General features: G+C 30.1%; 1 protein-coding gene across 2 annotated transcripts; it reads left to right on the plus strand.

Moving 5' to 3' along the window:
* The first annotated feature begins 8,729 nt into the window (after positions 1-8,729).
* LOC126843687 (60S ribosomal protein L24) lies at positions 8,730-14,599 on the plus strand. Of its 2 annotated transcripts, none has more exons than XM_050581364.1 (6): positions 8,730-8,800; positions 11,270-11,345; positions 11,472-11,557; positions 11,643-11,804; positions 14,342-14,414; positions 14,489-14,599. In XM_050581364.1, exons 1-6 carry the CDS (start codon positions 8,745-8,747, stop codon positions 14,555-14,557), a joined length of 522 nt encoding a protein of 173 aa, XP_050437321.1. In that variant the 5' UTR covers positions 8,730-8,744; the 3' UTR covers positions 14,558-14,599. The 2 variants fall into 2 exon arrangements, with proteins under 2 accessions (XP_050437321.1, XP_050437322.1); XM_050581365.1 differs by lacking the exon at positions 8,730-8,800 and adding an exon at positions 10,921-11,057.
* Positions 14,600-15,402: the final 803 nt, after the last annotated feature.

A 15,402-nucleotide genomic window follows, 5' to 3' on the forward strand; every position in this document is an offset into this window, starting at 1 on the left:
CTAACCTTTGCTGACTCTATGTGAGTTTTTAACTGCTGAAAACAATTCGTTTCCATGTTAACTTCTGTTTGTTGTTTAAATAACAAGACGTAGCAATTGTAATTGATAGTGTATTAAAAGTCAATTCTTAGATTTTAATATTTTCAGCGAACAATATGCATTGTGTCGAAGCGTTCTATATTACTGTCATGTTCTACCATAAGTTTGGACGTAACTTCAAGCTATTTCAAAAAAAAAATCCGAAGGCGACCAAAAACTCAAAAGGGGTTTCGCCTGGAAACTTGATGGTAGGTATTTCGAACACATACAGTTATTATATTATGTAACATAATACAGCAATATGTTCTTCTCTCTCATTGCTATTTATAATAACTGTTTCAAAAAAAAAAAACTTTTATAAGAACGCTTGGAATTTTAAAAGTTGGTGAATTCATTTAAGCATTTGAGAGTCTAACAGGGCGATTTCACATTTGGGCTTCAGAGTAGGTAATGCAAAATCCCAGCATGCTGTGTAGAAATCTCTTAATATATAATAATTTAGATACCAAATCTAAAGTCCAAATCCAATTATTACTAAATACTATTTACTAATATTATGTTATTTTTTTTTTTTTTAGATTCAAGTGCAATTATTTACATGTGGCGGTCGACCATAAATTTCCTAATAAGTATAAATAATACGAAGTAACCCGTAAGCAAAGCATGTAGTAATTTATTTTAAATATTTATAATAATTTAATTGTGTACAGCTGTAAGGGTCCGGAATTAATTACAGACGAAATAATTGTACTTAAGTTTCTCTGCTCAGTAAAATTCTTACATATTAAAATAATTGAAAAAACACTTTTTCTATATGACTGGTTTGTTAATTCTAGACCTTTTTCTAGTGCTTGATTTAGTATAAATAATGTATTCCTCAGACGAATTTATAAAAAGGGAGTGTAATTATTGGAACTATTTTTTTCAACTAAATCAATACATTTCTGAGTAATATATTCTGGTATCACTTGGAAGTAAAATAAAGATACCTAGTAGGTACCTACGCTAAAATATCTAAACAATTGAGTTACACCTCCCCTCCCCTCTACTAAGTCAAGTACTGTGTGGATTAGGTCTATGTACGATGATGCCATTTCACTCTCAATTCTCCCTTTATAAATTATTTTGGACAACCGCACAATTATAATTTATTTATTTAAGTAAATTTAAACATTTTGGCACTATTGTAATTTCAGATAATTGGATTAAACTACTTTAACACAATTTTTTCGTTTGTAACTTCTCACTTTCGCGTTGTGGTCGTTCTCGTTATAGTTCATAAACCTCTCACATTTTCTGCTCAGTAAAAATTAATTACTTACTTAAAATTTTGCGTCCAGTTAATCAAGTCACAACATTTTGTACACCAACAAGATTTTTTTGTAAATCAAATTACCAATATCTATCCCGTGATCCTACTGGATAACCTCCTTCGTACTCTCTTTTACGCAAGTCTGTCGATACCGGGATATTTTAGTCATTAGTAGTCATTTTAGTCATTAAGTTAGTCTTAAGTTATGCCCGGATCGACATCTATGCGTAAGTCCACAATTGCTTGAAACGCCCCTACCACAAATTTCTGGTAGTTGTACAGTAAATACAATTTGAGCATCATCGTAGATGGAGATACCACGTTAAAAAAAACGAGCCAAATACTCTACCTCATAGGTGGTTTGGAAACGAGTATACAATCCCTAATGCGAAGTAACCGGTAAGCAAAACATGTAGTCATTTATTTTAAATATTAATAATAATTTAATTATATACGCAGCTGTAAGGGTCCAGAATTAACTACAGACGAAATAATTGTATTAAATTTCTCTGTTCGGTAAAATTCTTACTATTTAAATTCAAAATAAAATAATTGAAAAAGCATTTTTTTATATGTCTGTTTTGTTAATTCTAGACATTTTTCTAGTGCTTTGATTTGGTATAAGTAATGTATTCCTCCTTATTGACGTCTTCCAATAAGGTACACCAACGAAATTCGAAAAAAAACTAAAATGGCGTGTCCATAAGCCTAAGCAGGCGATAACGATAATATCATGTATTTATTATTATTTAATTCTATTTTAGGCTTTCAAGTAAAAAGAAAACTTACATCAAAATATTTTTCTTTTTTTTTTTACATCATTTTCAGGAATACTTTAAAAAAATGTAACAAAAGACATAAAGGAAAGGTAATACAAATATTTTTCGATGAAATTTCGGATGCATTTTTATTGCATGTTATACTATTGGTTTTTACCGTGGTTTAAAAAAATCAATTAATTAATTAACTGTTATTGACTATTATTGGCTATTTGTGCATTTTCATTTGTATGCTCCTAATAAAACACATTTTTTTAATACCTATATAAAGACAATGTTTTTATTTTCAAACCCTCATGCTTATACTTACGTCTTGTCATGTTGTAATATTTAAACGCAAGTTACAAAGTCCAGTGTAGCCAAAAAAAACCTATCGATTTCATTTTACATGCCCGTTTCAAATTACCAGAAACAATTTATCTTTTTTAATTAAATCGTTTTTAATAGTTCTGACTACAATAATTTAACATTTAATAATAATTTTAAAAACATTTTTTTTTGTGTTGTGTGCTCCTTTAATTGTCATTGCCTTTAATTATTGTTATAGGAAATTATTATAGATGCAATCATTCTCCAATGTTTAAAATTCCATTAAGGATTGGCCATAACCATTTTATGCATGCCATTAGAATTATGATACTGTCATTATTAGCGGTTTATTTTTGTTTTATTCTTGTAATTATTGCAAAATTTTACTTGTTTATACAGAGACAACATCTAAGTTAGGTTAATATTATAAAGGTTATAACTATAATGTTAAGGGGAACGGAAAACGCCCTAATTTTATACAGATAAAGATTAAAGTCACTTTCATTAGTGTCCACTGAACAGATTTCAACAAAAAAAAAATTGTCATACGCTTTTAACCCTTTTAAAAATAAGGTAAGTTTAACTTCTCTTCTCAATATGAAAGCGGAAAATGTCTTTAACGGAAACAAGTTTAAGTTTTCTTTTAATTTGTTTCTATTTTGGCCAATAGGTTTTCGAAAGAAGAGTTACCACTTACCTTACCAGTTAGACAATGTAATATTGGAAAGGAGGTATACTTGTTTGTCTAAAAGGCAAAATAGGTAAATAACACATTTCAGTAATAACTTTTATCACCTTTATATTTAAATAAAAAATAGCTCATGACAAGAACAAGTCATTTGCACTTTTCAGCGTTCTGTATGTCTAGTGTAGGTATAAGACACTGTTGTAATAGTGTCTGTTAATATTTTACTAATTGATTTTAAGAACATTATCGTATTTTATCTATGGGTATAAAGACTTTGTTTGGGTTTCTATTTTTCTATTATTAATGGAAAATCTATTAAGATAAGTGGGTAAAGTAATTTTTTTTAATGACCAGTTTGAATTATGGTATGTATTCTGATGTGCTACATAAAAGATTGTGTTAAAGCATAATTTTAACTAAATAGAGTTACTTCTTAGAACGGTAAAATTAGTTCGCAGATAAAAAAGACAATACACACGGTAAAACCTAAACATTAGGTATAATATGTATGTTTTGTTGAAGTAAATAATTATTCTACTAATTAGAAGATTGGGTGCTAAACAAACATGACCAAACGGATATTTCCTTATTTTCATGCCTATCGCACGTGACCTTTCATGTTTGCAAATCGATGGTTTATTATTGTACTTGTAGAGTCGGTTATTTTTAAAAACGAACACAACAGTTCAAAATGCATATTATTGTATCAAATTAACAACAGGTATTTCCCATTAACGTCATGCCGTTTTGTGCCTACCCAAATAGTAGTAGTGGTATTATGATTTAAGATATTTTAATAATTTAATATAAAAGATCTGACCGTCGACGGTATTTCTATCAGTTTACATTGTGCTCTTTTCAACAGCTAAGTTTTCCACAACATCACCGTCGTCAATTGCATATTGTACAAACTTGCTCAAGATACAAACACAATGGCTTACCATCGAACATTCTTGATCTTTTTAGCTGTCGCATTAGGTAATTTTCCAGTTATATATATATATATATATATATATATATATATATATATTAACAACCTATAAAGATGTATCCCAAACCGAGTTGTTTCATTTTTAGTTGGCAATTATTTCAGTGGTACTTATAATATTGTTAGTACTTATAAAAAATCAATTTAAATATTATATTATGTATACAAATATTTATAAAATATATATTTTTCTAATATCTTCTAATCTAAAGCCTGGATGTTTATGACAGCATATTGTTTTAGTAAAAACAGATTCATACCCAAAGACTAGATTTCAAATCACCAAACCTATAATGATTATTTATAGATTTAGTAACATAAATTTTGTAAGTTTAATTTTTAAAAAAATATATTTTTATTTATATTCTGTCAAGTCGAATATTTGAAAATTTTTTTTAAAGGCATATAAATGTATATTTTATTATTTTAAAATGCATATTTTAATAAATTTATGGTCATTAACATCCAAGCTTTACTTACCATAAATACAACATTTATAATTTCCTTGATATTTTAATCGTTATCACATGTTTTATCACAAAATTAATATTAAAAATTTTTTTAAAAATTAAAAAAAAAAATTCTGCACATTATAATTGTTATAATAATATTATTATGATTGCCCTGATTCTCTAGTATTTCAACCAGGGTTAGTTTGATTTAAAATTTAAATAAAAATGTATTGGAACAAAATCGAATACAATTAATGAAGGGTACGGTGCAAAAATGATTTCAGTTTAAAAAAGTTAACAGCTGCAGTTTTTTACATTGAAATAACTACATTAATGAAAAGAAACATTTTTTTGTACATAAATAGATCCTATATGAGTTATAAAAGTTGTAGAAAAAAGTTAAATATTAAAATAAATCCTCCTTTACTATGGTAGTATGCGCTTTTAAAAATTTCGTCTGAAAATCGAGATTTAGTAAAAAATTGCCTATATAATACGCCTTAATAATTGTGTCGTTTGTTGTAAGAGTCAATTATCTATCTTCTTGTAATTTTGAATTTTGAAAAAAACGAGCTTTTTGGGTAGTAAAAAAGATATAATAGTATTCATTCGCAGTGTATTTTCTATTTATTTTCCAATTTATTGGAGTTGCTTTTCTCTTTTATAATAAAAGATATTATGTCGACTAAATGTGACTCCGTTTGTTAAAAATATGTATAGCTTAACCACTTTTACAATAAACGACCCAAATACTAGTGTACAGGCCCAAATGTTAATATTAATATTTGTCTAGTTTTTTTTTCGTCAAACCATAATGATACGGTTTAATAATGTGTTTTGTGTTATATTTTAGTTGTGTTGACGATTGGCTGCATCGAAACTAACGCCAGAGAATGCCAGTGGCTAGACTGTCATTACCATTCTGCAGACGACTGGTGCAATATACTTGGACCTGGTTGGTATGTGGAAAATTGGCGTAGGTGCAATGGACTTTCGGGCAAATCAGAACACTGTTGTAAAGGATGAACACACTCAACAGTACATACTAAACCTACCCACAATAATATTATAATAAACTTAGTATAATAACATAAATATGTTATAGTAAATATCATATTCAATACACAATAATTGTAGTGCATCTTTTTTTTTGACAATTTAAATTGATTTTTATTGCATATTATACTGTTGGCTTTTATTTCATTTTATTGTTAAAAAAAATAAATCAAATTATTAATTAACTTTAATTGGCTATTTGTGCATTTTATTATGTGTATGCTCCTAATAACACAGTTTTTATAATACCTACATAGAAACAATGTTTTTGTTTCAAACGCAAGTTACATAGTCCACAGTGTTGCCAAAAAATATATATTGATTTAATTTTACTTGCCATTTTCAAAATACCAGAAACCGTATGTCTTTTTATATTAAAAAATATATGTACCATAGATACCCAGGTAATATAACACTATTAGGTAAATAATTATTTTATACGGGTTTTAATACAACATAAAAAAGGTTAGGTTCAATTTTATTTTATTCTAATGACTGACTTTAACCCAGGCTAAAGTGATTGACTTGTTGAAATTAATCATGCTGAAAAAAATAGGTCATTACATCATATCATTTTGTACTCTTTAACAGGTAGAATTTACAAAGTAAACTACATCAATAAAAAAGTTTGTAGCAATTTTAACTGATTTTATTGAAGTTACTATGCCATTATTAGATGACTACCGCATCTTCGCAATCATTAAAAATTCTATAAATTTTGATTATTTGAAAAGCAAAAAAAAAGCACCTAATTACTATAATTGATCAAATTTAACTTGAAATTAATGTAATACCAAACACTTGGCAATATCCTAGTGAATACTCTTTGTCAATTTATGATTATAGTATCAAATCAAAGACTAAGGAAATTGTGGATTCAGCCAACAACTTTGTTAGTAAATTGAAAAATGTATTCGGATCTTGTTCCACTATTCAGTTATTTGCCAATATGGTTGAATCATCAACAAAATATACCCATTAAAAAAGAGTCAAAGAAGAGTTAACTACATTTGTTGAAATAGTTAGCTAAAATGATATAGTGCTAGCTAAATAAAACTTAAATGATCAAAAATTACATTTAGTATTTAGATATAGAACATTTTTTTTATAGGGTATCCAACTTAAAAATTTAATAACAACCTATATATTTTTGTTTTCTGTTTATAGCAGGATGATATATGATAATAATAGCTAGACTAGTTTCAAATAAATACATTTTTGAGTAATTAGAGGTGTCAATAGCTGGTATAAGAAACATGTATAAATAAAAGACAAAAAATAATTTTGTGTCTTTAAATAAGAAATCAAAGCGTGTCTATGAAAAAATTTTGATTTTGAAAAGTCCAAAAGTTTTGTTGATTTTTTTTTTAAGTACTAGTTTTAACTTTTGACTGTTACAAATCAAAATATGTGTGCCACATAAATTTGGTGTACCAACACAAACAAATAAAAACTAGGCATTATCACTATGGACTTAAATCAATATTATTTCCTATCGACAAGAAGAGCTTATGTCATTTTTGGCGACATCTGTTCTATAAAAAAAAAAATATTCGTCCCAGCATTGTAGTACAAAACACATTTATCAAAAACTATAAACGTTTACACAGTTGTTGTTTGGAGTGAATTTTGTCATCAAAACCAGAAGACGGATATAGTGTTCGAGTAAGTAATTTCTTAAACAATACATATTCTGCCGACAAATTTCAAAGGTAAGTAAGTCGTGTGTGATTTCTTTTGCGAATTCAGCAAAAAGACAGTGGTGTGTTATTCCAAGACGTACAAATTGAAATCATGATTTCAACTAAATTGTGGACGGTTATTTTTTTCTATTACAATCCAATGTACGGCCATGATAAACGGTGTGCCGGAACAGAAAAGTTACTGTGTTTGTGAACTGCTAAACACATTGACGGCAGTGTCGAAATCGCCTATTCCTAAAAACAGTCAAGGCTCGCACTTGGACTACAATGAACTCAAATGCGGTTTCATTTACAGCGCCCATTTCCATATGAACTGGACGAGCGATGTGTATTCTAAAACAAAACCTACCTTTGGTTTCGTACCAAAGTCGTCGTGGGTGGGAAAATTCGCAAATAACGAAATTTCGTTACTCGACGAATCGATGCGGATAATCAACATATTGTTCGACAAAAAAGGCATCCAACTGAACGAGCTGTGGCTGTTTTACACGTACTCGCAACAAATGGCCAGCTTCTACAAAGACAAGTGCAAGAACTGCGACGCGGTCAAGATCATGGAGATGCACGATTTCGTATTTGCCCAACTGGAAAGCTATTTGCCGTGGCGTTGCCAGATTATCATTTCGATACCGATTGCCAACACTGCGAGTACTCCAAAAACAGCACCGTCGTCGCGGGTAAACCAACAACACGCGGCTGTGTACGCCGACAAAATGCCATAACGGTCAACCGAACAGCGTTAAACGCGTTGCTCCGAATGAATACCGCGGAAAAGGTGCACACGTTGGAGTTCGGTACACCGTTTTACAACTTGTCACAGTTGTATTTCAACAGTTTGCACAGTCCGTCTTTGCTGAACGACTTTCTCAGAGAAATGGTACAACCGGACAGACAAGTGGCGAGGCGTGTCTTCGAAGATCGATGACGCCAAGACGATGGCCACAAGATTCTGGGAAAACCCGGGATTGTCGAACATAGCGTACACCGGAGTGTTCCGACAAATGGTGATGGATCTGTTGAAAATAATCGCGCTGGGAAAAATAGCACGCTGTCTAATAAACAACGTCGATTACGAGTTAATAAGCGCAAGTGTGCTTGAAAATATTGTTGCAATTTTAACGGATTTCACCGAGGCCGTGTCTTTGGACGAAGACCAATTCTTGGCTGACTTAAGAAACGCTTTGAATTCCGACTCTACAATTGACCCAAAAGATCTGAACGATATCGTCACATCTATTGAACGCGAAATCGATGACATTTCCAACACTTGGCAACTTTATGCTGGTGGATATAAATTGTCCAATTATTATGGTGATAGCTGCTCGTCGGTCTCTGAAAATTCGGCGGCAAAATTTGTCAGTACGTTGAAAAGTACATTCGGCGTGTATTGTTTTCGTTACATTCGTTCATTCGGCAAAATGGCTGCTGATGTAACCAACAAAATAAAGAGACAAAAACAAACATCAAACAAAAGGTAGCTAGGTACATTGTGTAAATGAAGTTTTTCAATTTTTTTTAATCTAATCTAACGTCTTGTGTGTATTTTGTTCAGTCGAATGTTTAATAACATATTTATATATATTAAGGTCCTGAGATGGCCACCTATCATTTTAGTAAAAGTAGACATAGATATATTTAAAAAATATATGATTAATATTAAATGTCACGTTACCTTAATTTGTTCCATGAAATAATGTTAGCTAAAATAAAATTGTTTTAGTAGTGATTTTATCATCCAGGCATTTTTTTTTTGTAATTATAGTAGTCTTAACACTATAGTCTTAACAGTAGTCTTCCGTTTTCCTTTCCTCTAATCCTAATTATTATTTTAATCTCAATTAATGCTATTTAAACACATATTTTCTTGAACACTATCATGACATTTTAAATTTAATAGTATTTGCTTCGTTTGATTTGCAATCCGCAAACGCTTCATAACAAATCCTGATTTAAGTTGGTAATATTGTTTCTATTGTGTCTTTCACTTCAATAGAAAAACGAGCAAATAAATATGTGGTGTTCAGTCAATAATATAGATGTAATTAACGAGAAACATCCAATTTCAAAATTACTCAAATAGTAAAAAAGTTTTTTATGATTTAGTGAAATATTGTATCATTTATTTCAGGTTTAACTATCCCACATATCTACAGATTTTTGAGAAAATTATATAACATATGCTTTAACCCTGTTCTAGATTAACTGTATGTAGTTTTAATTTTATCATTTTCAAGAGAAAACTATAATTTGTACGGATAAATATTACTATTTAAAATATTTAATAACCAAAGAATCGTCAAAATTACAGTAAAAGTAAGTGAGAATTTAAATTGGGTATTACCAATAAAAAAAATGTAAATAGTAATTTTTATAACAAACAAAATATTATATTGGTGTCAGTAGAACAAGGAAAACAAGGAAGTACTAAACGATAGTGTAAGATCTGGCAATAAGTTGTGTACATAATTCTAGGTGAAAAGATTATAGGTCTAAACCTATAACAAGTAAAAACTGAGAAATATAATGTTTTCATAGCATTAATATTTTTAATTTTTAGTTTTTAATGTTTAGTATTTCTGTAATATTAATACTTAAACCTCAATTAGTAATGTTGTTTTTCGACAGCAATATTATTATCTATTTTCACACCCTCATTTCTTAGGGAGTTCGGTATAGGCAATTTTGTACAAAACCCTAATTTAAAGGTTTAACTGTGATGTGTAATTATTAGCTTAGTAATGGTACTCGATTTTTTTAAGACTATTACAGCATCCTTGACAGTTATATACATTTTTTTTAAAATCTAAACATAGCTAGGCATATTTTCTATTATTGACTTGACTAAACAATAATCTTTCAACATTTTTTTTTACATATTTAAAATAATGAGAACTCTATCTAGGTTTTATCCAACATTCACAATTTAGATTTTAATCTAAACAATTTTTACCTTTTTAAGTGCTTGTTTTTTGGGTAAAATTTAAAGTACAAATGCGTGCAGTCTGATTTGAAGGAGTTTTGTATAGACAATATTTAAGAAAAAAATATGTTTTAATAAATTTCGACCGTGTCAATTAATTTGTATATGCTTCAAGGTATTATTTTTAATTTAAATAATTTTTTCCACGAGTAAAAGCCATTTTGGTTTATTTTAGATCAAAAAACCAGACAAAATTTCGACTACACAGGATGGTCCAATTTCAATTATGGAAAGAGATTTTGTAAGTGTTTTGACTACTTTACTATGTTATGTAGCAAACATATTTTTGCAGGAAGCCGATTTTCGTTAAAAAATTTCAGTTTCTTGTAATTATATAAAATAAGTTTATGCAATTTTTTCCATATTAAAACACAATTTTTTTACATACAAATATCAAAAATCTGTTTTCTAGACGTAAAGTTGCCAAAGAACTCGTGTATCTCTGCAGAATTCAAATCGGATCATTCTAAGTAGTCGAAATTTTGTCTGGCTTTTTTTGTCTAAAAAGAAAAACAGACCGCATGCGGTAATGTTGGTACGGAGTTGATACGGGTTTTTTTTAAATATGTTGCGTTGGCAACACTGCCGACGGTGGTGAACGCGCGCGCGCGCGGGATGCGATAATATTACAACCGGACCTAACTTCAATCGGTCACGTGATGTTACTTCGCTGTAGAATTTGATAATTTTTCTTCTCTCACAGTGTATTATTTTTCTACAATAGGTGTCTACAGAAAGCCATCAACATGAAGTAAGTTTATCCGTTTGAATCCATTATGTTTTACCGCAACACTAGTATTTATTTTCGCCATTGGCAACGTTCCGACGTTGTTCGTTTGAAATATCGTTCATTCCGGTCGTCCGGTCCGGATTGAACGTTTAAATGTCGCATTCAAATATGAAAAAACACCTAAATTTACTCACACAAAATGACTTACACCACGACGTTCTGTTTGTTTAAAGGATCGGATTGTGCGCGTACAGCGGGTACAAAATCTACCCCGGACATGGCAAGACCATGGTGAAAGCCGACGGAAAGGTAACTCTATTGGAGATTTTTACAAAATAAAAAAATTATACTTATGTTTGTATGTAAATCAACTTCTGAACGTTTTGTGTATGTGTGTGTGTTTGTTCCATGTCCGTTTTCCGTCACCTTGTCAAGACTTTCACGTTCCTCAATTCAAAATGCGAGCGCGCTCACCTAATGAAGAGGAACCCCCGTAAGGTGACATGGACGATATTGTACAGGTGAGTCGGGGCAGTTTCGTCGTTGAACGTCCGTAAGTTGGTCTCGTTGATCACCTACGTTCTACGATTGGATTTGTTTTCGCAGGCGGAAGCACCGCAAGGGTCAGGAAGAAGAGACCGCGAAAAAGAAGACCAGGAGGACTCATAAATTCCAACGTGCAGTTGTCGGCGCATCGCTGTCCGACATTATCGCCAAGAGGAATATGAAACCCGAAATGAGGAAGGCCCAAAGAGATATTGCAATTAAGTGAGTAACAAACAATTAATGTAACTTGTCGTCCAATGTGAGATTATAGGTTAAAATGTAAATTAAATTGGGGATTATTTCCTATGATTAATTTTTAATTTTATTCGAGTATTTGCTATCTCGAAAAGATAGCTGATGATAAACCATTGATGAGGAATAATAATTGTTTCTAATGGCATAGAGATGTTTATTAGAATGTTTTTTAGTCGGTTTACCAAAATTAAAGCAACTGGATGTACAATTTTTAAATACTTAAAAATAAATAACTTGCAATTATGTCCCTGTGATTATTTTTATTGTTATTCGAGTATTTGCTATCTTGATAAGAGAAAGCTGATGAGAAACCATTGATGAGGATTTTTTAAACGAATTACTAACAAATGGGAGACTAAAAACAAACACTTGTTTAAAGTGTTAAAATCTAAGTTAACCTATTTATATTTTTTTAATCCCTTGTTATCGTGTTTGGGTTTACGGTTAAATCTAAACGTACTGACGGGGTACAATAATATATATATATATGTTCTTTTAAACGCTCGTTTATTGCAAATAAAAATGATACAACGAAAGTACCTGTCGAGAATAACATTTTGTACACTTTAAAAATACAATAGTCGTAATATGGCATTAATGCAAAAAATTATACAATGAAAGTAGCTGTCGAAAAGAACATTGCAATAAACAATAAGGTGAAAGTACGAATATCGATCCCTCGTTTAATTTGTGTTCGGGTTTATAGTTGAATCTGAACGTACAGACGAGGGTACATTAACATAATATATTGGCCTCTTTTAAACACTCGTATATCAAACACTAATGATATTATGGTAGTACCTGTCGAGGGGTACAAGATTAAATTTTGAAAAACCAATCGTTAAATTCATAATGTTATGCTCAATTTATATGATTATTATTATTAACATTCGAGTATTTGCTATCTTGATGAGAAGCTGATGAGAAACCATTGATGAGAATTGAGCATTTTTGAAAATACAAACTAAATGTGTAAAAATAAAAAAACTCGTAGTATACGAGTTAGTAGTAGTCTTAAGTTAAAAGATAATTACCTTTAATCCATTATATCTGCAGTCGATGATGTTTGTTTAGTATTTGCTACTTTTGAGTTATTAATGATACAAACTTAAAAAAAAACCTGAGAAAACGTACAAATAATTTAGTAAGAAAAAAAAAACTTTATATTTAGTAATTTTTTCATTTATCGCTTGAAATATTATTGCAAATGCCGTCTTTAATTGTTGGTGAAGAGTATTTGCTAACACTAATTTACGTGCGTCAATTGCTTCAGGCGTTTTTTATAGAGTATATTTTTGGAAAACTTACATCCGAGTTTAAAGTTTTGATGATGTACTTTTAGTATTTGCTACTACTGAATGTCTTATATTGTGATTATATAATAATTAATGCTGAGGAAACTTTAAAATCGTGTATTTACTGGTTTTTCATTAAAATAAATATTTAAAACGGCAAGCAAAGAAAAACGTGGTTTTATCGTAACTCGCCGAAAAAAAGTAATAAACAATTTGCTTAATTCCTATGATTATTTTTCATTGTTATTCGAGTATTTGCTATCTTGAAAAGAGAAAGCTGATGAGAAACCATTGATGAGGAATAATTTAAATGAAATAAAAAACATTGTTTAAAGTTAAAAAAAAATCTATAATTTATATGTTGATACATTTTTGAAGCCCTTGTTTTCGTGTTTAGGTTTATGGTTAAATCTAAACGTACTGACGAGGGTACAATAATATAATATATTCTTTTAAACACTCGTTTATCGCAAATCCAAATGATACAACGTGAGTACCTGTCGAGAATAACATTTCGCAATCCATTAAATTCTTAATATTCATCCCTTGTTGTCCGTCTGTAAATTGATTAGGATTTTACGATTAGATCCGAACGTTCAGACGTGGGTAAATAAACACGTATCGGCCTCTTTTAAACACTGGTATATCAAACACTGATGATATTACGTCAGTACCTGTCGAGGGGTACATGGGCATTTTTTTAATAACTAAAAAAAACCAATTATTACAGCTAGTTTTAATATATAAATTTATAAATACATATTTTAAAGTATACTCTAATTTGAGAAATATTATGTTAATAATATCGACTTGACCTGATCCCTATGATTATTTTTATTGTTATTCGAGTATTTGCTATCTTGAAAAGAGAATGCTGATGAGAAACCATTGATGAGGAACAATTGTGAAATTAAAAACAAACGCTAAAATCTTAGTTATATTTTTTGAATCCCTTGTTATCGTGTTTGGGTTTATGGTTAAATCTAAACGTACTGACGGGGTACAATAATATGTATGAATATGTTCTTTTAAACGCTCGTTTATCGCAAATAAAAATGATACAACGAAAGTACCTGTCGAGAATAACATTATTTTGTGTACACGATAAAATCTACTTAAGATCCAATAAAAGTATTAACGTTCATTCCTTGTTTGGGTTTTTGTCATCAATGGTCCATTTATTTATTACATTTTTTTTTTTTATTGCAGGGCTGCAAAGGATCAAAAAAAGGCTGCTAAAGCGGCAAAGAAGCCTCCTCCACCGCCTCCGACCAAAACGAAGGTATGTATTTGGATTATAATTTGTTTTAAACACCATTACTACTTTTGAAAATCTATGTATTTTTTTTTTTTCAGAAACAACCTAAGAAAGTACAAGGAAAGGTACAGCAAAAGGCTGCTCCTCGCGTTGGTGGAAAACGATAAGTTACTGTATTTATACTTATTAATAAAAAAATTTGACGAAAAGCCGTTGTTTTATTATATAAACTGTGTTATATCTTTTCATGTGACCTGCAGAGACCCAAATGTGTGTTTACTATAACTAGGGCTAAAATTCAAAAAAATATATTAAGTGTATTTGCCAATTTAGAATTTACAAAAACTGTATTTTATAATATATAAAACCTGTTAGAGAGGTCTGAATGGCGGCGGTAATGTTTTCACAAAAACTAGCCACCCTTTTATTTTGAATTAAAACAAATTATGTATCTGCATATTGATTTGAATACACACTCAGATCAAAGGTAGTCCTTAAGAATGAAAAATTAGTCTTACAATTTCCCGATTTAACTCTGCACAGGTAATATGTCGTTTGGATTGTAACAAACGCCGTTAAGCAAAGACCCGAATTTGTCATGTTATATAAAATATTCACATCTAGTAAGGAATTTGGTAAGTTCCTGTGCAATAAATACTTAAACCAAAATATTTGTCAATAACAAACATATGAACGTTTCCACTTATGCTGAACAAATTCTTATACTTTTGGAGTCCAGTAGAAAATCTTACCGAAGAGTTTTATGTTAATCAGACATAACATTTACAGTTGGAACACATTAATTATTATTTGGTAATTTGGTAGCTGTTTAAAAAAATTTGACCAATTCTAAAAAAGTAGAAAATGTGGATGCGCTTAAAATATTTATATTAAATCGGTGCAATGTGCATATTACAACATCATAACTAGACTTTGGAACTTTTCTTATAGGAGTTATATTATTTCAAACGGTACTTGTATAATGTGGTATAAGAATTTAAAATTGATTAGT

Source organism: Adelges cooleyi, unplaced genomic scaffold (genome assembly GCF_023614345.1).
Source record: "Adelges cooleyi isolate 19-005CV unplaced genomic scaffold, UGA_ACOO_1.1 ACOO_flye_CR_arks_rails_tigmint_CR_PRNA_574, whole genome shotgun sequence".
In the NCBI taxonomy this organism is placed as follows: domain Eukaryota; kingdom Metazoa; phylum Arthropoda; class Insecta; order Hemiptera; family Adelgidae; genus Adelges; species Adelges cooleyi.

Coding starts and splice junctions, on each gene's coding strand:
- LOC126843687 (XM_050581364.1), top strand. CDS start 8,745: ATGGCTGCTGATGTAACCAACAAAATAAAGAGACAAAAACAAACATCA. Junction 11,558..11,642: donor ACATGGACGATATTGTACAG/GTGAGTCGGGGC, acceptor TTGTTTTCGCAG/GCGGAAGCACCGCAAGGGTC. Junction 14,415..14,488: donor CGCCTCCGACCAAAACGAAG/GTATGTATTTGG, acceptor TTTTTTTTTCAG/AAACAACCTAAGAAAGTACA.